At 38.6% G+C, this 24,645-nt stretch overlaps 1 protein-coding gene across 3 annotated transcripts in view; it reads right to left on the bottom strand.

Moving 5' to 3' along the window:
• The window catches only part of GET1 (guided entry of tail-anchored proteins factor 1), a 66,128-nt gene that overhangs the window by 18,973 nt on the left and 22,510 nt on the right, over positions 1-24,645 (bottom strand). Inside the window, exons 1-2 of one of the 3 annotated variants that reach the window (XM_088144691.1) lie at positions 18,688-18,943; positions 4,308-4,493 (exon numbers count right to left, since the gene is read on the bottom strand). In XM_088144691.1, the coding sequence (XP_088000817.1) occupies positions 4,308-4,493; positions 18,688-18,732 (231 nt within the window). In that variant the 5' untranslated portion in view covers positions 18,733-18,943. Of the gene's footprint in view, positions 1-4,307; positions 4,494-18,687; positions 18,944-24,645 lie in introns of those variants that run through there. The other 2 variants (XM_088144692.1, XM_088144693.1) reach the window with 2 other exon arrangements.

The following is a 24,645-nucleotide window of genomic DNA, read 5'->3' as shown; positions in this document are numbered from 1 at the left end:
CTATGGGTCGTCCGTAAATCAGACATTCTTAACCCGGGGACTACTTGTAAATAGACTAGAATGGAGTGGAAAGCCTTCCTTTTGGGGGAAGATGGTTATAGGCTATATTGCTGCCAGCCAAAACCAAGAATAGACAGATCGCAAACAGTGAAACTTATTTTCTCTTCCATGTTCATCCATCCATCTTTCCCCATTCCCTCTCATGCCATAGCCTTCTTCCTCCCAGCAGTTCAACAGGGAATCTACTGGGCAGCAAATTCACCATGTGTAAAAAAGTGGTTTTTGCCTGCCCTGGAATTAATAGGGGCTGGGTAAGGAAGGTTTGCAAATTTAATTATAAATTACTACATGCTCATTTTAGCATACTCTCATTCTATGAAACTATATGACAGTATATGAGAGAGTTCTGTGAACTCTCATTCTATGAAGATCCAGTTTGGTGTACTGTAATGCTTAAGGCATCAGGCTAGAAACTGGGAGACCCTGGGTTCTAGTCCCACCTTAGATACAAAGCCAGCTGGGTGACTCTGAGCCAGTCACTCTCTCTCAGCCCTAGGAAGGAGGCAAAGGCAAACCACTTCTGAAAAACCTTGCCAAGAAAACTGCAGGGATTAGTCCAGGCAGTCGCCAGAAGTCAACACTGACTCAAAGGTGCGCGCGCGCACACACACACTCTATGAAATTCTTTTTCAGCAGTGCATAGGTGGCAATCCCACTCTGGCAGTGCCATGTTTTTATTGTGGACTTTTTTGGAGCAGTCATGAGTTTGTGAGTAAGAACACAAGATCTTGTTCAGTTCACTTCTAAAATATATAAGTTTATAGAAATGTTTCTATACTGTTTTTCAACTCATTACAGAGAGTTATTATCTCACATGCCTGAAATGTCTTTTGGGAATCAAATCCAAAGCACTGCATGACTTCCTTTGGAAGGATAGGGCTAAACTGGCTGTAGATGGCAGAACTAAGAAAGACTGTGTATTTAATCCTTAAGTGTGTGGGATGCAAAAAAGGACTTCCACATACAAATTTAATGGAGAATCAGGTATGGGAGAAAAATTAAACTTTCAGTCATCCTGGTCCCAAATCATTTAGGATGTTATGGAATTCAGGAAAACAATTAAACCTGGTTGTTCCAGAAAGCCTTCAGAGTGAAATGTAGATGGCTCCTCTGCAGGTGGTGCTTGTTTTGGAGAGAGAGAGTTTTCATTGTACATCAAATGGTTCATTTTTTAATATATTGTTTAACCTTTGTTAGGAAGGTAGAGCATTCGCTGCTAGAGTTAGCTGTGATTGAAGCAGCCTGTGTGTCAAACTGAAATACATACACACCAAGCACACTGAACTGGGCTGAAAAGAAACTGAAAGCCACAACAAGATGAACTAAACCAGAGAACAAAGCACTCCGTTACAGGAATCTAGAAAGCAATACTGCAACTGTATTTTGCTGTAGCCAGTTTCTAGACAGCACTGAATAATCTAAACTAGGCACATGGGTAACTACAGGCAAACCCCCTTCCTCCTGTAAAATCCTCTGATGCATCAGCATAAAGGCGCCTGAGCTGCAGTAATCACTCAATCAGCCAGAAGCAACAGAAAGTCAAAGAGCAATCCTGAGCTATAAACCTTATCCTTCAAGGGGAGTTTGACCTGCCTGCACTAAAGCTTAGAGCCTAAAAAATCCTGAGAGAATTGGAACCAGCTGGCAAGGAACTTTTGGTTACTTACACGAGGGGTAATTTCTTTTAACTCCTGCTCACTCAACTGTGTATCTGCTCCAATTCTCTCTCTGCTTGCTCAGGCTGCCTACAGATTGCTGAATGCTATCTTGAGAATGCAGATCTCAGCTTCATGTAAATTGTTACAATTAAACAATTCCCTCAAATCTTTCCTTTGTTCTTATTAAAATAAGAATCCTTCTTTTCCTCATGACTCCAGTGCATAGTCCTCATTTAGTGACCACCTCATTTAGCAACCATTTGCAGTTAGGATAATAAAAAAGTAACTTTGTGGCCAATCCTTGCATTTACAACCTACACAGATCTGTAAAGCAAAGGAAAGCTGAAGTAAGATCATAAGCACAGTTGTGGTTTCACTTAGCAACTGCTTCACTTAACAACCAAGTTACTGGTACCAGGTGTGGTCACTAACAAGGGCTACCTGTATTGGGTTTCTTACCTAGCACCATGTGCTTCAAAACAGTTTGGGCCTAGGAGCTCTGGGAAAAAGAGCCATCTGTTTAAAAGTTTCTTTCTGGGAAAGGAGATTTTTTGTTTTATCCTGTCGAGATTACAGATGAGGAGGCATTGCCCTAATTGAGAACAGCAGGTGGCAGCATGTAGTTACTTGCGCAGGTGGAGCTGTTTCTACCTGGGGTAATAGCTTGGATCACAGGGAGAGGGTGGAAACCCCAGGATTGCTGTGGGCATTTGTACAGACAATACTATTCTATTTGTTTCTGGATTGTCTCTTCTACTGACAGTACCACTGTCTTGTTTAGCTTAAGTTTGTTAGTTTGCAAAACAAGCCCATAATTACATCTCAACAATGCTCAGAACCTTCACAGTTTGCCTGCAATCAGTTGGAAAGGAAAAGCGGGAGAGCCGTGGGTCTTATTAGCATATTGGTAGCACTCAACCTCAAAGCCCTCAGTCATTTTTCCAAGTAATGTAGAAAAGGATTATAGTCATGAAAAGCAGCAGTAGGGAATTTCATGCCCGTGGATACCACTGTGCCTGTGGACTCCTCTCTTGCCAGACATCCCAATTTAACTTTCTGATTATTTTAGTTTTAAAAATGGGAAGCTGACAAAGCAAAGCATCGCTCCTAGCACAACTTCATTACACAATTATTTCAAGTATCATGTGAATTCTTAAAAAATAAAATTGGTGGGAGGCTGCAGTAAAATGTTATATTTGGAAATATGCCCATATGCTCTGCAAAGAACAACAAAAGACAATATCAAGAATATCCTGGGATGAGAACAAGTATGATAGGTGCGACAGTGACCATAATGGAAGGTTAAAAAAGTGAAAATGATTGTGACTGCATAATTGAAAGCCCATCTCTCTGTATGTATGAGATGGGGCTTTGACCACGCAGACACAATTTCTATTTTGACTTTTTTTTTTTTGAACCTGCCCTCCATGGATGCCTCTGGATGTGTAGCAACCTCACTTTTACTTTTGATAAATTGGTGTTTTGTGATTGTCCACACTGTAGAAGAGTATGAAGATGGCCTTGAAGAAGGTATTCAACAGTTGTTATGTAAACATCTTATCAGCCTAGCCCTGATAGGGAGGGATGAGTGGAAAGAAATTTAAGATTGCCATGCTGTTGTCCTAGGAAACTTCTGAGTTCATGGACCTAGCGTGCCACGCCCAATTAAACACACAAGGTGGAAATCTCTTTAATAACTTTATTCTGCAGAGTAAAGGGCACTTGCAAATTAGTTTCCAAGGCAAGCACTGCACTCCATGCAAATCATCAGGTTTTTAAACAGCTACAGTCAGATAATCATTACATCATAGGTTCATGAAAGTTTATTGGTATACACAGTTAAAACACTCCTAAAAAGGTGGATACTAATACCCAGAGGGTGGGCACTGGTTGTTGCTAAGGGAAATATGAGCTGACCTTATCTAAGTTACAAGAGCTTCCCGCTGCATTCCATTCTCCAAGAGCTTTTACTTCTCTCTCTAGCTGATACTGGGCACAATATACAAGGGGAAGGCAATTCGAACACAGTTTGCAACTTAATGATCTGCTCAGCAACTAGTGAAGGACAATTCTGGGGCCATAGGTAATGTTCTGCTGTCTTCTTCAAATTAACCCTAAAAGTCACCATTCCATCACTGCCTTGATTTCTTTTGTATGAAAGTGGGGAGAGAGAATCTGTCAGGTTTTCAAGATTCTGTTATTACAGCCTGCAACAACAGAGTTCTAGTAGTCCTTGTGGAGCCTGTTTCCGGGTGTGGCCTACCTCAAGGCTGACACTGGCATGGTAACCATCTTATGAATAGCAAGCCCCCTCTAGGACAACTATTTCATGAGACCACCATGAACCCTCTGGTCAATAAAAGTACCTCTCCAGCTTTCTATGTCCATACATCTAGCAGCTGATTCTCAAAACTATGTACCATACTTTTTGTATGGTCTTTCCCTTTTAGCATCTTCCTGCTTTGTAGTGGTGGTGGGGGCTTAAATTAATTTGGACCAAGAAATCTTTTTTTCACAAACTTTATGAAGCATATATGTACATCTTCTAAAACACATTACCCCTTAACCACATTATTATTTTTTCCTTACCCCACAATACTGTTCCTCATTGAATATCTGGGGAGGGAGAGGGATTCCATTCTGCGGCTTCTTTTCACCTGGAACATTTTCTCTCATCCATTTCCGGTTGTCTTCATCACAGGCTATGTCCATTTCCTTAAAATCAATTTTGTTGGCCTCTAAAAAGCCTACTACTTCTTGTTGCTTTTTTTTAATCTGGTCAGATAAGAGAGAGAAAATGAATTGGTTATTTTCATGTTTCAATTTAATGGAGACATAACATGCACAATCCTTTATTCAAACTATAGCTGCGGTTGAGTGTTTCAAATAGGAACTCAAAAAAGAAAAACTACTAGCTGAGGGCAGAGCAGATGCTAATATGAGGAAGTAAGAGTGACTGTTAAAAATGGACGATACTGGTGCAAAGCAAGCACAAGCATGATTAAATATAATAAAGTCTCACTGAATTTAAGCTTATTGCCAATTTCTGTTTAGAACTGTACTATTACTTGGTAAGTCTACAGCAGGTAGCATCATCTAGCCAACCTTGGCTGATCTCAGAAAAACTAAGCAAGATTAGACATGATCAGTACTCATGTAGGAGACTGCCAGGATGATGCTAAGTTCTGACTGAGTTCTGACTAAGCTGGTACTACCACTGATGGTTTATTTTTTTCCTAATGGTCTCCAACATCGAATTTGCCTTTCAAAGTAGGTAAACATTGGGTCAATGCTTTAATTGGCTTCCCACAATAACTGGATCTCAAAATTTAAATACATATCTGTGAGACAAGAAAAGATCTTAAATTTAAGTATTTTAGTCTCAAATCATTAAGCTGTTTGTATGTAGCTACAGCTGGGCATAGAACTAAGCATTTTTTTAAACACAATACTGCAAAACAGCAAAAGGTAACTGAAAATTGCTGTCATTAGACGACAAGCCCTAAATGGGCAGGAAGCAATGACCAAGGTCTTTAACATTACCCAGAGAAAATAGAGGCACAGACAGCTACATTGCTGGATGTGGAAGAGGCAGGAATGACAGCTGAGAGATGGACTGGTTAGCAGGGATATGAGGCATGCTCAGCATTTCATCCATATTAACTCTTCAGGCAGCACCCATTTTTCAAAAAGCTAAATAGGATATTAATTGCATTAACCAAACAAATCTACATGTTTTTGGTAGGTAAATGGACTATTGCAATGTGATCTACATGGGGCTACCCTTCAAAAGTATCCGGAAGCTGCAGCTGGTGCAGAATGCCGTGGCACGAGCAGTTATGGGTACCCTTAGGGCTGCAAATGTAACACCTCTCCTGCATGAGCTGCACTGGGTACCAGTTTGCTTCCAGGTCCAATTCAAGGTGTTGGTTATGACCTTTAAAGCCCCTCATGGCATGGCCCAGGTTATCTGAGGAACCACCTCATCCTGGTTATATCAGTCCATCCCACCCAGTCCAGCAGGAAGAGCATGTTAAGAAGCCCATTGGCAAAAGAATTTCAACTGGCAGGGTCTAGGAGGAGAGCCTTTTCTACCATTGCCCCTGCCCTGTGGAATATCCTGCCCCCTGAGGTTAAGACCTGGCTCTGCCAACTAGCATGGGGATCCAATGGGGGCTTCCAGCACTGGGGGTGTCTGGTGACTTGAGGATGCTCTCTCCATCTTTTAACTTTGTTTTGTAAGGTTTTTTTTTTTTTTTTACTGTTTTTATAGTTTTTATTTGTGAGTCACCTAGAGTCACCTATATGGGTGTGTGTGTGTGTGTGTGTGTATAAATTTGATTTATAAATAAACTAAAATAAATAACAGCTGCATGGAAGTCAGAAACCTGTTTATGATAGTAGTAAAAACATTTTTTGATTTTTGTTGTTTGTCTGGCCCTGACCTGACAGAAATCTAATCTCTTCAGTATGTCATTTGAGGGTTTTCTGTAAGTGTCCTGTTTTTAATTGTAAAATCAACGATATGATCTGCAGCCTCCTTGGCTTCCCACCCATCCCAGGTTCTCCTGGTGGAAAAAGGTTTTTTTGTGAATCTGCCCAGAAAAGAGCTTACACATTCTTTGATAAATTGATTGCAGTCATTGGCATTGTGCAAATGTATGATGGAGCTATACTTTAACCATACATACACAAATTATGCCTAGCAACATGCACTTCATTCCAAAACTGTGTCAGTTTTCTTGCCGATTCTATAGTAATATAAATGGCATGATCAATTGTGTTGAATAATATCTCAAAGATAGTTATAACTTGGGACTCCATTGTGTGAAATAATTGTTTTCCTCCAAAATGATGTGTGAAGCAGAAAATCCATGATGGGTGGAACCAAATACAAAGTTGCTTCTTAATGTATTAATTTTTGTGTTATTGCTATTCTTCAGTGAATCTTATCACTAAGATTCACTATTATTAATCTCCATTACTGTTATTTTTATTGGGAATCTCTGGTGAGTTTCAAAGAAAATTGAATGTTCTCCATAGCAGATTTTGAAAACCATTGTTCTGTAAGAAAGAAGATCACAAGTGGAGTAAAGCTACCTCCTCAGGAGGCAGATATTGATGGAAAAACTAGTAACTCCAGCTGTTCCATCTGATCCCCAACATCATTATTCTCTCTTGGAGATAGAATTGTATGTGCCTTAGAATGGATGGTCTTGGAAATGACCAGAATGGAGGCAACTTTAGATTTAAACTGAATTGGTGACTGTAATCTGGTGGAAGATATAAGTATTATAGAACCAATAGAAAAAGTAATCACAATGGTCTTACATTTAGTGCATGTGTAAGTGGGAAACTACCAGCAGGGTCTAACCCAGTCGCGTTTAATTACAAAAGGGGAGACTTCTTAAAAATGAGGAGACTAATGGAAAAGACACTGAAAGGAAAAGTAAAAAAGGCTAAATATTTCCATAATACTTGAGATTATTTAAAATCACAATAATTGAGCATTAGCTGGAATATATTCCACGATATAAAAAAGAGTCAGCCAAATGCAGGAAGAGGCCAGCATGGCTCTCTAGTAATGTCTAGGAAGCTGCACATACACCGGCAGAAAAACTGTTAAGGTGATAATAAGGAATGCAAAAAACAAACAACAAAACAAAAGAATTTGAGGAATGTAGGATAAAAAGAATTAAGGAGAACAATAAAAATTTATTTAAATATAGTTGAAGCAGAAAACCATCTAGGGAAGCACTTGGGCTATTAGGTGACAAAGAAGTGAAAGAGATGCTGAAGAATATGAAGATATAGAGAAGACATAGGACCTGAGCCTGCACTGACTTTCTCAAGGAGGACATCAGAACGAGTAAAACAAATTGAGGTAATAAGAGAAGTTATTTTAGGACTTCTTCAGAAACTGCACAGTAACAGTCACTGGGTCCCAGTGGTGACTACACAAGAGTTCTTGAAAAACTCAAATGTGAAATTGCTGGCATTTTGGTAAAAATATGTAACTTGTCACTCAAATCAGGCTCATTACTGTAACCAATGTGGCACCAATTTTTAAAAAGTGGTCCAGTGAAGCTCCAGGATATTACAGACTGGTCATCTTAATTCAAATTGCAAAAACAGTCATCAAAGAAAAAAATCACTAAGCATATAGAGGTACAAGCATCGCTGAAAAAAATCAGCATGGAATCTGCAAAGGTAAATCATGCCTCACAAAACTTCTAGAATTTTTGGAAGTGCCAACAGGCACATGGATGGAGGTAAACCTGTTGAGTTGTATATTAGACTGTCAAAAAGTCTTTGACAATGTTCACCATCAAATGCTCCAGCATAAACATAGCAGTCATGGAATAAGATATATGGCAACTGTGAAAAAAGCAAATTCCGTGCTAGGGATGAGAAGGAAAAGGACTGAAAATAAAAAGTGCCAACATTATAATGCCCTCATACAAATTTATGGTAAGTCCAGATCTGAAATACTTATATAGTTCTGGTCACTATGTTTGATAAAGGATATAACAGAGTTGGAAAAGCATTGAAAAGGGTAACCAAAATGATCAGAGGACTTGAACATCTCCTTGTAAGAAAACAGTAGAATTTTTGGGACTCTTTTGTTCTGGAAAAAAAAAGGGTGATCAGGAGGACACGAACAAAGTGCATAAAATCATGCATGGCATGACAGAATTGGCCAGAGAGAAGTTTGCTCCCTTTCTCAAAACGCTAGGACCAGTGATCACCCAATGAAACTGATCTGAAGATTTAAAACAGGCTAAATAAATAAATTGACTTCTTTCATATAACACGTAACCTGTGCAATTCATTATCATAAGATATGGTGATGGCCACTACTTGGATGGCTTTAAAAGGCTTTAAAATTTAAAACAGATTCATGGAGGACAAGTCTATCAAAGACTATCTTGAAAGCTCAATCTTACTTCTGTGTTGAGAGACAATATGCCTCCAAATACCAGTTAGACAGAGGAACAATGGCAGGAGAGCGGTATGTCTCCACCTCCGGCTTATGAGCAACCTAAAGGCATCTGATTGGCCACGGTGAGAAACAAAATGCTGGACTAAAATAAGTCTTGGCCTGATTTACCACGGTTCTTGTCAAGCTCTTCCCAATGAGAACCAAAGCCTCACAGGCACTGATTCAAGAACACATTTTGGAGAAACCAGTTTAATTGAAATAATTAATGAAGAAATCCAGCAACTGCAGAGTGTAAGATGCAAGCCATATACATAGCAGAACTAAAGTTCAAATCCCATGTCTCTCTCTCCCAATCCAGCCCTCACAACTATTCCTTTGTTCTTATATCACATCAACTGTCCTTCCCAAAGCCAGTCTGCTGCTTTCAGGTGTGAGGGGAAATTCTATCCCATTGCCAGCGCCAAAGTAAAGTTCAACTTTTAGTCCAAATGATTTCTAGGATTACTAGAATATAGAATGCTTTGCAAGCTACTTCTTGCAAGTAGAATTTACTTGATTATGTGGGATGTGGTCAGGATATGCAGCTGATCTTACAATATCAGGTAGGTCAAAAGAACAGAGAGAAAATGCCTCTATATTGTTGTTCCTGTGGAAGATAAAGTCACCAATTCTTGGAATGTGTATGTGTAATTTTCCTGTCACAGAATAATTTGTTGGCACAACAGGCAGAGAGTTGTTTTTAGCCACCCTGGTCAGCACCCACTTAACAATGTTCATTTATAAGGACATGGAGGAATGTCCCACATTTACAGGGCTTAAACATGTTTGTTTTGCAGTAATTTTTCCTGATGATTTCTAAGAGCAGAGCACACATCAGGAATGAGGATCACAGGGTATTGATCATAGCCTCCACATTTGTCCTCTACTTCTTTGGTGTTGTCTCCTTCAGTGGTTTTGTATATTTGGACTCAATGGGAGTGTGCAACCAAATTGGAATAAGTAAGAAAGAGATGAGTCTCCTGAGAAGGGGAGCTCAATTAAGGGCACCTTTCCCCTGTTCTCTAACCCCAGAACTGGCACTGGTACTGGATGCAAGCAGTTTCAAAGTAGCAACTGGAAATTATAAGTAATAATGAATAAATAAAACAGCAGGAGGGAAATAAAACAACAACATTAGCCTGTGAACAAACTCCAAAGGCAAATGCTCAGGTAAATAAAAAATATTAATATGTCTGCAGTATTGCATTTATAGTGCAATCTTATCCATGTCTACTTAAAAGTTAATCCCAGGAAAGTCAGTGTGTCATACTTCCAGGTATTTACAAATGCAACCTGAAAGAAACACATGCACTTCACCACAAGACAAGACTCAAATCCAGTCCTTAATCCTAATCAAGCCTTCTATACATTTCTTACGTCTTTCTTTTATAAATCTAGCTCAGAAGCTGTCCTGAGTATCAGGCAGATTTTAAATCAACCCAAAATGCTGACAGTATATCCAACAGAAAAAAAAATCAACAAGCCCAAATCCTAAGTAATAAAGTAGCATTCATTTATTGTAAATTAATCTGAAGACTCAGCACAGAGATTTAGCAGTAATCAAGTCTCTAGTGGCATGGCTAAGCCTATTAGATGAAAGACTGGAGATTTCAAACCTCCTTTTCCCCTGGCACCCTCCCCTTAACTCCAGGGTTCCACATCTTGTGTTACTTTCTGGCAATTTCAAAGGACAAAAAGAGAGGGAGAGGGGGAGGGGGAGGGGGAGAGAGAGAGAGAATGAGAATGAAAATGAAAATGAAATAAATTCTACTGGGCCATCTTGTAGCCTTGCGGTTTTGTGGAGTGTGACTAGGGAAATCAGCCCGTCCTTTTCTTTTTCCATTGTGGAGAGGTAGACCAATCTCACTGAGATAAACAGAATAAAACTGGATTTAAAAGAGAAAAAAGTGTACAAATTTCTTCGTAGCTTTAAAGAGTTACGTGTAAAGCAAAAGAGTTAACAATACAGAGGTGTTCAAAATACAACAGTAATTGAAAACAGTTATCAACAGAAAAATCTATTGAAGGTTCTGGGTAGATTACAAGATCCTACTTATCTGTTACTAATATAGAAGCAACCTCAGTGTAAAGAGGTGCCAATTTGCATAAAGCATACAAGGATAGAGCTTGTATAAGAGACAATAATCACTGGTGACAATGAATAAGAATACTTTCAGTCAAAGTCAAAGTCATCTTATGCAATATTTCTAGCTCAACATTTTTTACCTATTCATTCAAAAGCCACTGTTTTTCCTGAAACATATTTCCCTCTAACTTAGTTCTTCCTGGACTCCCTTCCAGATCCTTGAGGATTCCAGTCAGTTAATCCTGAGGTTACTGGGAGTGGAAGGTTCCCCTTCTCAGCCTCTGTTCCCAATTTCTGCCTTTGTTTTAAAAAGACAAACTGTTTTATTCCTCAACAGAAAGGGAGCAGGTTGGTTAAACTGACTCTGTATACAACTCAGGACATGCAACTGTCCCTCACGCAGTTGGAGATTTCATGCCTGAGATGAGTGAAAGTTGACTGAAACTCAGACATGTCTGGTTGCCAGTGAATGATGAGTGGGAGCTCGCTGGCCCATTTACCAAAGGTCATGTTCCTAAAGCAAGTATCTTTCCACTGAAAAGGACTGACAGTAGGCAAGAAGCCTGAAATGCATAAAAAACAGTTTAATGGAAACTGGAAACAAAGCCCAGAAAAGACAGTCAAAGCTTTTCACATTAACTATTCTTCAGGACAGTCTGTATGTATGAGGTGGAGGTGAGATTGTCAGTTGAAGGTACAATGGCAGCCGTACACTTGGGAATTTGGGGAAGAGAGGCAGCCCTTTGAGTACATGAATGGTGAATGGGTGGAAATTTTAAGACAGCCAAAAAGAGATTGGGAGAATGCTAAAAGCAAAAGCTACAGGTGTGAAGAACAATAGCAAGAATAATCAAAGAGGATGGCTATTTCTTAACTGCACTTTTCAGGGGAGGGGTCAGTGAGCACAAGCAGGTACATTTCTTAATCAGTTAAGCTTATGGTTTATTCTAGTTTTCCTACTAGAGTGCAGGAAAGCATACTGTATGTATGTTGGGAATGCCTTGTGCAGGAAAGGAGGTATATTTCTTCCATCCCCAGTCACGACTTCAGGGACACGGACAGCTGCCTTACACCAGGTCAGATCTTTGGTCCATCTAATCCAGATTTATCAATATGCAGAGGCAGTTGCTGTCCAGACTGCAAGAAGCATTTCTTGCAGGCCTACCTTAAGGCACCTGGGATTGAACCTGGACCTTTTAAAATGCAAGTCATGTTCCTTAGCACTGAATTTGAGTTCACCACATGGGTACACATGAGAACTTATTTCTGTTCATCGTTGCAATAGGATGTGCTATGTGGGGAGGAGACATGTTCATTCTGTGACCCAGAAGAGCAGACCTAGGCTTCCCTTTCTCATTTGCTACATTCCACGTAAAAACAGAAGCAACTAAACAAAAGAAACAAACGAGGCATTATATGTCAATAAGCAATAACAAGTGGTTTGGTGTGAAAGCTCAGTAAATTTACAGAATATTATATATACAAATTTCACTTCTTGATTGCTGCCTCAGATGCTTGGATAGTGCCAGGAAGAAAGATAATAGGTAAATATTTAAAATTAACTTGTAGTTGAAGCTGTTCCAGAGAGACTGCTCACTGAATTACCTTGGCTGCAGATTTGGTCTTCACAACAAATTGTTTCATTGTACAATGAGTGAGGTATCTAGAATTAAGTTTTGTATCAGCAGGACTATTAATACCGTCACTGTAAAGTTGATGTGAGTCTTTGCTGTTTTTCATAGCCCCAAATCAATCTGTTCTTCATATGTAATGACAAATAGTTATTGATGGTAATTATATTATGGCTTCAGTTGTAGCTCTGCATGGGAAATTATTCTTTTTTACTTTTTGAATTATGAGCTCAAACTCAAAAATAGCCAGTTTTATCTTTTACCTTAGTCTGAAGGAATCCAGTGCTTTTCTAACATAAACAGTAAAAAATGTGGCATATTATTATTTCATCAAATTTCTACTGAATAACAATCAAAGTAAAGCCAAAGAGCTCAGACTAGAGTAAGCTAATGATATGGTGAACTGAGAACATGAAGCAAAATAGAGTTTCATAGGATTATAGAATTGGACAAGTCATCTGGTTCAACCCTCTCCCCAAAGGCTCGGATGAAGCTATAGTATATCATCTAGATCATGGTGTGCTTCAGAAAGAGAAGGAAACCTCTACAGAAATACACTGGCAAAGCACGTGGCTTTTCTGTTTTCTTTCAGACTGCTGTGAAACAAGATATTCTCTGAACAACAAACAAAATTGTTGAGGAATGTTAATATTTTGGAAAAAAAGACACTGACAATACTTATACCCATACTTATATACCAGAACCCCATTTCTTGCTTCATTTATATGTGCAGCCTGTTTCTGACACATATTTGTGGTCTAGAATGTTATCCTTAATTTCTCTGGTTGGGATTATTTTTAGGTTCATCATCTGTATTCCACAGATGAAAGCATTGTGCCCATAGGATTTCTAGGTTAGTTCGTATTTTATCATCAGAAAAAAAAAATATTGGTATCTGCAAATGTGGTTAAAACATGTATTCAAAATATATAACCAACCAATGCAAGGAAAAGGACTCTACATCCAATTTGATCAAGGATTTTCAGAGATGACAATTCTTCAATGTTTGTACATGTGTATTTTTATATTCTCTTTATTCTTATCCCAAAATATTTTGTGAGGAGGGAGGAGATCTGTTATTTTAAACCTATCATTCCTTTTCAAGTTAAGCAAAACTAATAATGCTGAGAAGAACAGCCTTAGTGTGTTACAACTATCAATATGCTAAGTTTGAGCATGGCATTCCAGGGTAATATCCCTGTTCGGATATGAATTTTACTTGATGAGCCTAATAAACATCTAATCTTCAACCTAGATTAAATTAATTGCCTAAAAAGACTGCTGGCTTAAGTGCTTCCTGAAAATGACATGGCACGATACAAATAAATGAGTATTATCCATTACTGAATCCAGTTGTCCTCTATCAATCAGAATAGGAACATTATTTTGCACATATTTTTCCAGCCTCCCATAAATATACTCCAAATACAAAAAAATCTTCCATAAATATTTTTGAATAACAACAACAGACGCTTGTTCCTATTACAAAAAAAGATTGGTAGAAATAAATTATTTGCCCAGCAGCCACTGATTTATAGAGTTAGCAACATTAGCGCAGAGTAAGCATTAAGATGTAGGACTATAAATACAAATAATTGCATCATTCTCAGCATAATCATTTATCCATCCTGTAAATTAAAATGTGATATAACTTTAAAACTCTACACATCTTAAAGCAGGTATACATAATAAAATGGTTAATTTCTGAACTGATTTTATATGCTTTGATTTTTTTAAAAAAATTCAAATAAAATGGATTATTAATGTAACAAATATGCTTCCTGCATGGATTAGTCTACAAGCTAGTACTCTGACATTTTACACATTGGGTTTATTCCCAGAACACACTTAACTGGGTCAATTAGGGGATTAGTGTGCCATTGGAAAACAAAAAGGGATCAACTGAACCAGTCAACATATGCTCAAAGGTGTTAGATTTAGCTCAGACAAACCCAAACTTACACAGATTTATCTAATTCCACCTAATCAGCAATGTCATGGAATATCTAAATCCGGTAAATTAATCCATTATGCCTACCAAGTCATCCAAGAAAAAGAGTGCAAGGGAAAAAGAGTCTTAGAAAGCAAACCTCTCCCGTGGAGAACATGCTATCAATGCCTCCCAAGCCATAGGTATGGCAGTGGCCAAGCCATAATTAGTGTCACTTACATGGTCAATTGAGTGAGGGATTAGTGATCTAGTAAAGTCTTGTCAGTATCTCTTGATGCAAGAGCTCAAGAGATACCACACACTACCTGAGAAAGGGGCAGTGACCTCTATATTCCCAAAATGGTGACTTCTGAGTCACTTGGTGTGATTTTGTGCTGCAAAAACTACTGGTAAGGAGATTGAAAGGGTTACATGTTACAGTAAGCTATGATATATTTTAACAATGATTTATTAAAGAATCCATATGTCTTAGACATAAGCACTAAACAATAGTTTATAGACCACTGTGGTTCCGAATCCAGCAAAAGTTTGACTTTACAATGTAACTATATGCCTATAATTTGTTACTGTTGTAGGCAATTATGGTTTCTCTGGCTAGTGTAAGATATAAAATGAGATCATACATTTGAGAAGGCTTTAGCTTAACCAGATGAAGGGTGTAGGTCAATTTCTCTGCTATGGCAATGTGCCAGACATTTTGGTACTAGAGGTCCAATGTAATAGTTTTATCTTTTGAATGTTTAGCTATGGATATTCTAGCGGCAGTCAACAAAAATACCACTAATTCTTTAGAACAAATATTTGCAGTACATAAAATATATGCAGCACAGCAAGTTGTGCACATATATTAATTCTCTGATTTAAAATTTTGCAAACACCTTAGACCATGGTGTTTGGAAAAACATGGAAACATGATCAACAAAAGTGCAAATATGTACTCTTTTCCCTGGTTTCAATTTCCATTTATTCCATGTTTGGTTCTTAATCTGTTGTTGGAAATCCCAAGCCATTTTCAAACCAGTTAGAGGCTTGCATGTTTGTTTTATAATATTATATAATTTAGGGATGAATCATCCTTTAGGTAAATCTGAAAGATTCAATACCACTGCTTCAAAGTTTGTCAAAGATCTGTTTGCTTGAGCTTTTATTTCTAAATTTTGCCCAGATTTTAAAACTAGCACTCCAAGAAGCACTGTCATCAGCTTTAAACATTTGAACAGTGACTGGAAGGAATAAAGAGTTTTTAATATCCCAGAGGTATTTTCCAACCTTATGATTCTATGAATCTAAGTCTTGTAAATCAATATTAGCAGGCTGAGTCTGAAGTTATGTAACTCAGCTGAAAGATACACTGACTGACAATATGGAGAGTTGCAGTCTCAATATATCTGGAAGACTCCAGGTTAAAGCAGGGTTACCATATGCTCAGATTTTTATTACCCATATTAACAGACTTTATTTCAAGACAATAATAGGGGTCAGTATATTAATTGATCTAAATAGTGGTGGCATGTCTAAGCATCACTAAGTAAGTTTAGATCAATTAATATATTCAGCTTTCATACATTTGTATATGAGAAAAAGCAAGAGTCCTAAAGAGAGAGAAAAATCTTTCTTTCTAATTAGATGACACTCATCAATTCAAAATCAAGCATCTTTAAAAAATATTCCTTACATACAACAGAATGCCTCTTAAAAAGGCACTGGATCCCTGTTGTTTCAATAAGACTTTACGTACATTGGCCATAATTACAATATGCCAACTGATTATTCAGGGGTATCTTTTGAATAACTACAAGTCATTTAATGTAATTGGTTAATCAGCTAAACAATGCAACCCTGTTTTTTTCCCCCCTTGATACCTTTGAGTCAGTATTAACTCCCCGCGACTGCCTGGACTAGTCCCTGCAGTTTTCTTGGCAAGATTTTCAGAAGTGGTTTACCATTGCATCCTTCCCAGGGCTGAGAGAGAATGACTGGCCCAAGATCACCCAGCTGGCTTTTTGCCTAAGGCAGGACTAGAACTCACAGTCTCCTGGTTTCTAGCCTGATGCCTTAACCACTACACCAAATTGCTATTGAGATTATAGCTTTGGTATAATTGTAGGAAAGCAGATTGATGAGGTAATACAAAGTCAATTTTACACTTTTTATAGCATTAGTTACCCCAACTTTTATCAGGGCCATCTTTTTAGTCTATTAAAAATTATACTGTTCAGTCTTATTTGTGTTTATTCAGAAGCAAATCCTATTGAATTTAATGGGCTGTAATTTCAGATCAGCAGGTATAGGACCATATCTTGGATTCTGTTACAGTGATAATTACTATCAGTGTTGGGGGATAAGGCAATGGAGTCTACCTTTTATGGGGTAATCATATCAAGGGGAATAAGAACCCAACTTTACCTTTTTAAAAAATATATATTATTTTATTTTTATTTTATTCGATTTTATTAAAAACACAATTGAAAAAGAAAAATAGAGAAAAATAATAATAAACAAGCAATAGTAAATAGAAAAGAAATTTGCAAGCACTGTAAAATTGAATTAAAAGTTCAGTTAACAGTTAACAAAATGTTAATTTTGTTCTACATATTTCAGCATCTTATATTTTTTAAAACTAGATTATTATTAAAATCAAGTTAGTGCAATTATGAAGAAAAATAATCAGTCTTGATATGAATAAAAACAAAGGTTACAGTAACCTCTGTCTCAGCTAAAAAATGTACCTTTCTTTAGCAAATCAAATAAAGACCTAAGTATTAGGCTGTTATGTTAGAACATACTTCAGATGTAATTTGAAATCAGAATGTGGAGTTACGATCCAAAAAAAGTTTCCATATTGAGTTAAACTCTGTATTGGATTTGTTTTTCAAATACAAAGTTATTTTGGACATTGAAACATACTCCCACAAATTAATTTGCCATTTTTGTACCGAGGGAATTATGTGATTTTCAACAGGAATCATAAAGTGTCCTCCCAGCTGTTACCATATATGAGGCTAATTTGGTATACTTTGTGGAAATATGTGGTTGAATAATATTTAACAAGAAAATAGTAGGCTAGAAGGAGAATTCAGCTTTTAGAATTTGTTTCATTCTATTACAAATCATTATGCAGAATTGTTGGGCTTCACAACAATGTATGGAAAATGTTTTCCATATTTTCTATATATGGAAAAATGAACTGACCTGATCAGTGGATTTCCAACCATTTTTAGAGAATTAATTGCCTCTTTTGGCAATCAGTAGTGGAGTAACATACCATCGATAAAACTTTTTACACCAGTTTTCTCTGAGTGTAATGTTCAATGTACGTGTAACATTTTGCTTCCACTGAAACTTCCATTGTTCCACATCAATTGGCCTGTTAAAATTCTGCATCTCTAAAAACACCATGAAATACAGACAACTTTCTCACAGACCTCTGGGGCTACTTGCTGGACATCAGGCTAGAGAGAACCAGCAGCCAAACTTCTTTGATCTAACCCTTGCCAGCCATTCTCCTCTGGAAGCTTCTTGAGGTTGCTCATGACAGCCAGCGAGCAATGAAATTACAGAGTTATGTGTAAGCTGCAGCCAGTTTGTTTAGACATGTCACTGTGACTGATTGCTCAGCCAAGGCTGTAATCTGAGCTCATGTGGGAACTGGATATAAAAGGAAACAGTTCATTCCCAGTTCCCACCTTCCCTTTGCCTACCCTTTCCTCACTTCAGCAAACATAATGGTTCTGACCACTGAGAACAGATACCACCAAGATACAGAATATAAAGATAGGAAAGCTTAAAATAACCTTTAAAGAAATCAAAGATAATATGTGTTTAATTGGAGAAGGGAACCCTCATAATATGTCCACTGCATATTTCTCTGGTAAGAGAAGGGTGCTTTCTCCACTACTGTAATCATGCTAGATTGTTATTCTCTTCCAGTCATGTAATTGGCGTACTTTACACAGCCTTTACAAAGTTTGCTAAAAATAAAACACTAATACACTGTGCATTTTTCATCTGTGTGAAATAAATATTTTAGTATTTTCTCTATATGTTGAATCAATTAATTTGTGGCACAAGGATTGGCAAGCTAGAAAGAAAAAAAATTAATCTGATTCTGTGGGCATTAGCCTCGGTTGCAACAACGGACTGACAAGGCTGTACCCTTGGGGAATTTCAAAGTGCATATATACTTTGGGGGCACGTCTTTTGCCACGGGCTCAGAGTGCGGAGCAGCATCACGCCCCTTTCTTAAACAGCAAGCAAGCAAGCCACTGGCTTCTGAAGACTCTTCTGCGGGGAAGCATAAATCACATGCATATACTTACCGCCGTCGACCCCGAGGACGTTGCCACAAACACTTTGATCACCATTTTGACAACAGCACCAGAGAGACTTGACGCCGGAACCAGCGCGGCTGGCGAGTCCAGTGCGCGCAAAAAAGCTAAGGGTTACCGGCCCTGCAGCAGCTTGGCAAGCAGAGAGAATCCCCAGGGCATATCCACTTCTCCTCAGTCCAGCTGGTCCCTCGTCCTTCCCCCAGCCCCAGTTCATTGGCTCTCGGGTATTTCGAGAACAGATGAACGTAGAGACGATTGGTTTGTGAGAGTATCTGTTGCGGAGGGAATTCACCTGCTTGTCACTTTAGATTGACCGGTTGGCGGCCCTTAAAAGGCCAGGGACTTGCAATGCACCAATCATTGCAGGTTGCCGGGGGAGGGGTGGGGGGAAGAAAAGGGCGCCCGAAGGGAGGAGGGGGAATCTGTTTCTTCAAGGGTTCGTAAGGCAAAAACTGGTCTTGACAGCTTTTTCATAAATCAGCTAGGGATTCAATGATCTTCCTTACTCTTCTAGTCAGAATAAAATGCTCGAGGCTGTAAAATCCTGAAAGACAAGTTCTATGTTGCCTTAAAAAAAAATTAAAGGAAAATACGAGTTTCAAGTCCTTCACTCCAGTTCCAAATTCCCTTTGTTTTTTAAAATGGCTTGTAAAGAATATAGATGCCTTCAAATTCTACAGAGGACTCACACTTTTTAGAATCGATGATTCTTTTAGGAATCAATCACTCTGAGATCAAAGAAAGGATGACTGCTCTTTCTTTGCTTGGTACAGTTGAAATAGTAGAAGAAAAAGAATAGACAAAGTGGGTGGAGAAGATCAAAGACATTACTGGAATTCTTGGAGAGGTAACAATAGTCATTAAGGTCAGGACAGCAAGTATTGCCCATACTGTCAGCAAGAGTCAAACCCCATTTGATGGCACCTAATTATGGCCCTCCTGATGTGAAGACACTCCAGCAAATCTTCCTTAAGCATGTGTCCACCTGCCCTCACCTGTATCTTCAGGTCAGCCAGAGGCCAAAGTGCCCCATGTATGGGCTTAGGTGTTCTGCTACTGAAGTGTTTTCACAGTTGCCCGATCACATCTTGAGTCGTTCCATGCAGACAAAGTGGGTTGCATTGATGCAAGTGGGGGAGGCACCTGCAATAATGTGTTCGGAGTCAGCAATCTAGTGGCTTCTACTGGCTTTGTCAATATGGTCCTGGCCTGCCGCCTTCTCTGGTCCCTGACCACTGCCCTTGTTGCTCATTCTTGTTTTGCCAGTGTGGGAAACTTAATCATGGTGTCATTCTCCTTTTTTTTTACAATGATATTTTGGATGAGCAGTTGATGGATTGACCACTTGACTCTATAGGTAGTATAGACCACAGAATGTTCAGAAAGCATTACAAAAGAATTCTAAAAAGCAGTCAGCATACCAGTTGGTGATAGTCTTGTATGAGGTAGCTAATGATAGCCAGGACTTGGAATCCAACTGCTGAATCCATTCCTTACAGGTAGTCCTTGGTTAATGACAGCAATTGGGACTGGAATTTCCATCGCTAAGCAACGTAGTTGTAAAGTGCAATGTCACATGACTACACTGCTTATCAATGGCAGTTCCAGGTACCATCATTAAGTGAATCTTGCGTTGCCATTAAGTGTGATGTCACACGGCTGCCATTTGCGACCTGCTGCTGGCTTCCCCCTTGACTCTGCTTGTCGGAAGCTGGCAATGAAAGTCACAAATGGCGATCATGTGACTGTGGCATGCTGCCACATCATAAGTGCAAGCCAGGCACCAAGCACCTGGATCACAATTATGTGACCACGGGGTCGCTTTGACAGCTGCAATTAAGAGGACTGGTCATAAGTACCACTCATTCATAGTAAGTTCAACGGTCACTGAATGAGTGGTCCTTAAGTGAGGACCACCTGTATTCTGATACATGCTCTGGCTGTACAATCAACAGTGCATATACTTCCTCCAGGCATGTGGCATAGTGTGCACAGTAGGGACAGCCAAATTTAGGGTGGGGTTTTGCTAGCTCAGGCACAGGATGACAGCAAGGTTATCTGATTGTGTGGATTTGGCCTATACTGGTAAACAAAACTGAAACATGGTAAAACAAATGAGAACAGCCACTGAGATGCATTGCTTCTTTTCAAATAGCCACAAGAATATAACATTTAAGAATGATCATGGAAACTCATTATGAACTGCACACACTCTGCCTTTTATGGACTGCCCACAAGTGGCCAACCAAAAGAATTGCCTTTCAATAGCCAGTGGAATGCAAGGAGTCGGGATTCATTCTGCACTCTGCTCGACTACATTCTGAATAAAAAGCATGTTAACAAACCTTTTTCAGAAGGGCCATTTGAAATGAGAGTTTGAGAGTTCATCTGAGAGGTGAAATGGATTCTGCATCTTCTGAATGGCCACACATTACTTTCTCTTTTTCTAAAAACAAAATGTGAGTAGCAGCTCTCAGTTAAAGATATGTTTTCTGTAGAGATGTCAGTAGGGAAAAAATGCAAAGACTAACCAGTAACATCCCTCCTTGGCAACCATAAGTAGACATAAAGGTCAGGCTGCTGTGTATATCAAACTGAGATGAAATCTGGGTGATTTGGAGTCCTAGATGTAAAGGGCAGGAAAAGGAAGGAATGCAGCAAAGAGAAAAAGAGTCATCTTGCTTTTCTGGAGTTCAGCAGCCAAATAAAATTGCTTTCTATTAAATATTCATTGTGTTTTAATTATGATGAAATGACACATTCCTCTAACTACAACTAGGTAAAGCAGCAAATTTGGTTTCACTTTTTGCTAGTAGCATATTACCAGATTTTAAAGTACAGTAATGTTCATCCAACATCATTCACATAAAAACCTTTTCGTTTCTCCGTTTTCTGTTCACTAAGGTTGTGTTTTTCTTAAAGACAGGATGGAAATGGGAGATTTTCCTATTGCTTGCTTACTATACCCTGTTTGGGAAAAACCAAGTGCAATTTAAAACTATATCAGCCTCCTCCAACTTTCCATTTGAAGTTTGTAACTAAATGCAGGTTTAAAGCTTAAGCATTAGCCAATGCCTTCCTAAGAATATTGACACTTTTGGTGCTGGAGAAGACTCCTGAGAATACCATGGTCAGCCAAGAAAACAAACCAGTCAAACAAATCAGCCCAGAGTTCTCGCTCAAGGCACCAGTGACCAGACTCAAATTATGCTACTTTGCGTACACGTTATGCGAAGACCCAGCTCTCTGGAAAAGGCTCTAATGCTGGGAAAGGTGGAAGGAAAGAGAAGAGGAGAACCACCAGCAGCAAGGTGGATGGACTCAGTTACAGAGGCGATGGGTACACCGTTGGAAGATGTGAAGGTCCAGGTTAGGAACAGATCTTCATGGAGAAAATCTATCTATGTGGTCGCTAAGGATCAGTAATGATTTGATGGCATGTAATCAGTCAAAAATCCTTTCTTCTTCTAGTTTACCACCTTGGCAAATGAACAATTCTGAAAAATGTGAAGGCTGGCACTTTATTTTGTGGTCCCAGACTGGTCAATTAAAGCTGTTGCCTTAACATGCATTTTAAACTTCTTTCTAACCCACAGCTTTAGAACTCCAATCCTCCACAAATTTACCCCAGAGCAAATTTCATTCTACTCAGTGGAACTTACACCAGAGTAGGCATGCAAATATTACATACTCCTTTGGCCTGCCTGATAGGATAGGCATTTACCCTGTGTGAGATGTAGTATTTTTTTAAGTACTCTAAAAACGGTGGGTTTAATTTTGATTGCTTTTTTATTAAATCAGGGAAAAGAGCTTGTCCTCTTTGCATAGCTCCTGAGTAAGGAGCATTATCTTGGCAGAAAACCATAGTTTACTGAATGACTGTTGCGAGGAGTGTGAAGGAAATTGGGGATGATGGAATCTGAAAACGGCTCCTTAACTTCTACCACCTTACCTTTTCATTCTATTCAGTATTGTCCTACAAGTCCCATGATGCTCAGAGAAGAAGTTCTCCAGTTGCCATAGTAGCAAAGATCTGAAAACAACTTCTTCCGCCAATGCAGCCCAAGGAACCAGGTAACATGAATAGACAGACCACGGGTAGAAACCTCTGCCTGGGCATCGGGGGAAGGGAAGTTTAAATCCTGGGCGCTTAGCGGGCGTTTCGATTTCTGTGCTCTAGGCAATCAAAGAGTCCTTGGCTCTGGTTGTGGGTAAGCAAAGATAACAAAAGTTAAAGGGAAGCGAAAACACGTGGAAGATAAAGGCATGGTTGAAGAGCTCCTCCTAGGGACAGGGAAAATTGAGCAGTCTGCCTTTCCTTTCTAAGTTGAATTATTTTGTCAACTTCTGTTATATCCCACTGCCAGTCAGAAAAGTAGGCATTCATACCCTTGTAGCATTACATATGGACATAATTGCATGGCTCGCTGAAACCGTGGGATGGTAATAATACATTTTCCTATGTCACATATATTTAATTAAATGACTAAAGAAGTGAAATCAGAAATACCCCAAAATGTTAAGGTTTATAAATATTGTACATCGGCTGGGGTACAAGAAAGGGAAAATTAGAAACTAATATTTATAATGCTTTTCTTATATATATATATGTGTGTGCGTCTGTATTTTTAAATAACAGTGGAGACTTTGCCACTTAGCTCAAACACTCAGATCTTTTCCTATATTGCTAAAATAATTTAATGTACTTTGATTTTTATGGTTAATTTCTCATCAATGATATACTGAGCACTAACTGCACAATCTCTGCATAATTTTTTTCTTTTTTCTTTTCTCCTTTCACTTGTTTGTTCATTCTTTTTTTTTTCTTCTTCTAAAAATTATATACATGTTAAAACTATATATATATATTTTAAAAAGGATGTTGGGCTCAAGAGCTTCCTTCCAACTACTTTAATCATTTATCTTTCTCATAATTTCCTTGATCATATTTTTTATTTGCAAGTGAGTTTATTTCAGTAATAGGGATTGAGCTATCCTTCTGTTTCATTTTCACACACACACTATCCTTTTTCATTTTTAAATTTTTCCCTGCTGCTGTATTTGTACCTGCCTTTTGTTCCTGCTTTTGTTATCCAGTATCACTTTACAATACTTTTTCTCTCTCCTGCCACTATCTTTCCCTTAAAGCCAGCTGTATATGTATTTACGATACCTTTGTATCATAAAACTTTTCTCCCTTAAATTCTACTGAGAATTGAGTTTGATGGGATTATTCCAAGGATAACAGGATGGGGAAACCAATCTCTTTGAACTCAGTGGTGCTTATTTTGAAAAGATGAATAGGACTATAAGTGTTCCACTCAAATTCTGACAGTTAAGACTGCTAAACCAAGGTGCCCACTGCATCTGGAAGTTTTTCAAAACCATGAAACATACATTGTGACATCACAATGCAAGCTCCACCTTTTATATGTGCCTCTGTGCAATGTGATGATGCAGATATAAAAGGGGCAGAATTTACATTGCAACACATATCTAATCATTTGCCCTCCTGCCACATACTCCGCAGATACTCATGCTGTCACTTTCATTGCTTCCAGATAGAGCAGGATGCAATAAATGTGATTTTGAGCTGTATATAGCCTCCCAGAATCTTTTTTGCACTTCTGCAACACCACCCCTTCCCCAGAAAGAAAGAAAGATGAAGAAAGAAAAATAGGGTCTTTGTTTTTCATTTCTGGAGTGGGGGTTAGGGGACAAAATAGGTGCTTATAAGCCTTGTAGGTGCTTAAGGAACGATCCTTAAAACTGAAATTCCTCTGAAAAATAGGCCCTACCCATTTTTGGAGTGCTACTCTTGTTTGTTTGTTCAGTATAGCCATACGCAAAACAGTTCAGCTCTCAAATTGAAAGAAGTCAAACACACCTGAAATAAGAGGTTCTAAGTAGGTAGGGCTAACCAAAAGGCATTGCGCACCTATTTTA

This window comes from Python bivittatus, unplaced genomic scaffold, assembly GCF_059951505.1.
Source record: "Python bivittatus isolate LINGU-HERP-01145 unplaced genomic scaffold, Pbiv_v1 ctg000350_np1212, whole genome shotgun sequence".
In the NCBI taxonomy this organism is placed as follows: Eukaryota; Metazoa; Chordata; class Lepidosauria; order Squamata; family Pythonidae; genus Python; species Python bivittatus.
The sequence above is the reverse complement of the archived record's forward strand: the minus strand, read 5'-3'. Positions and strand labels throughout refer to the sequence as shown.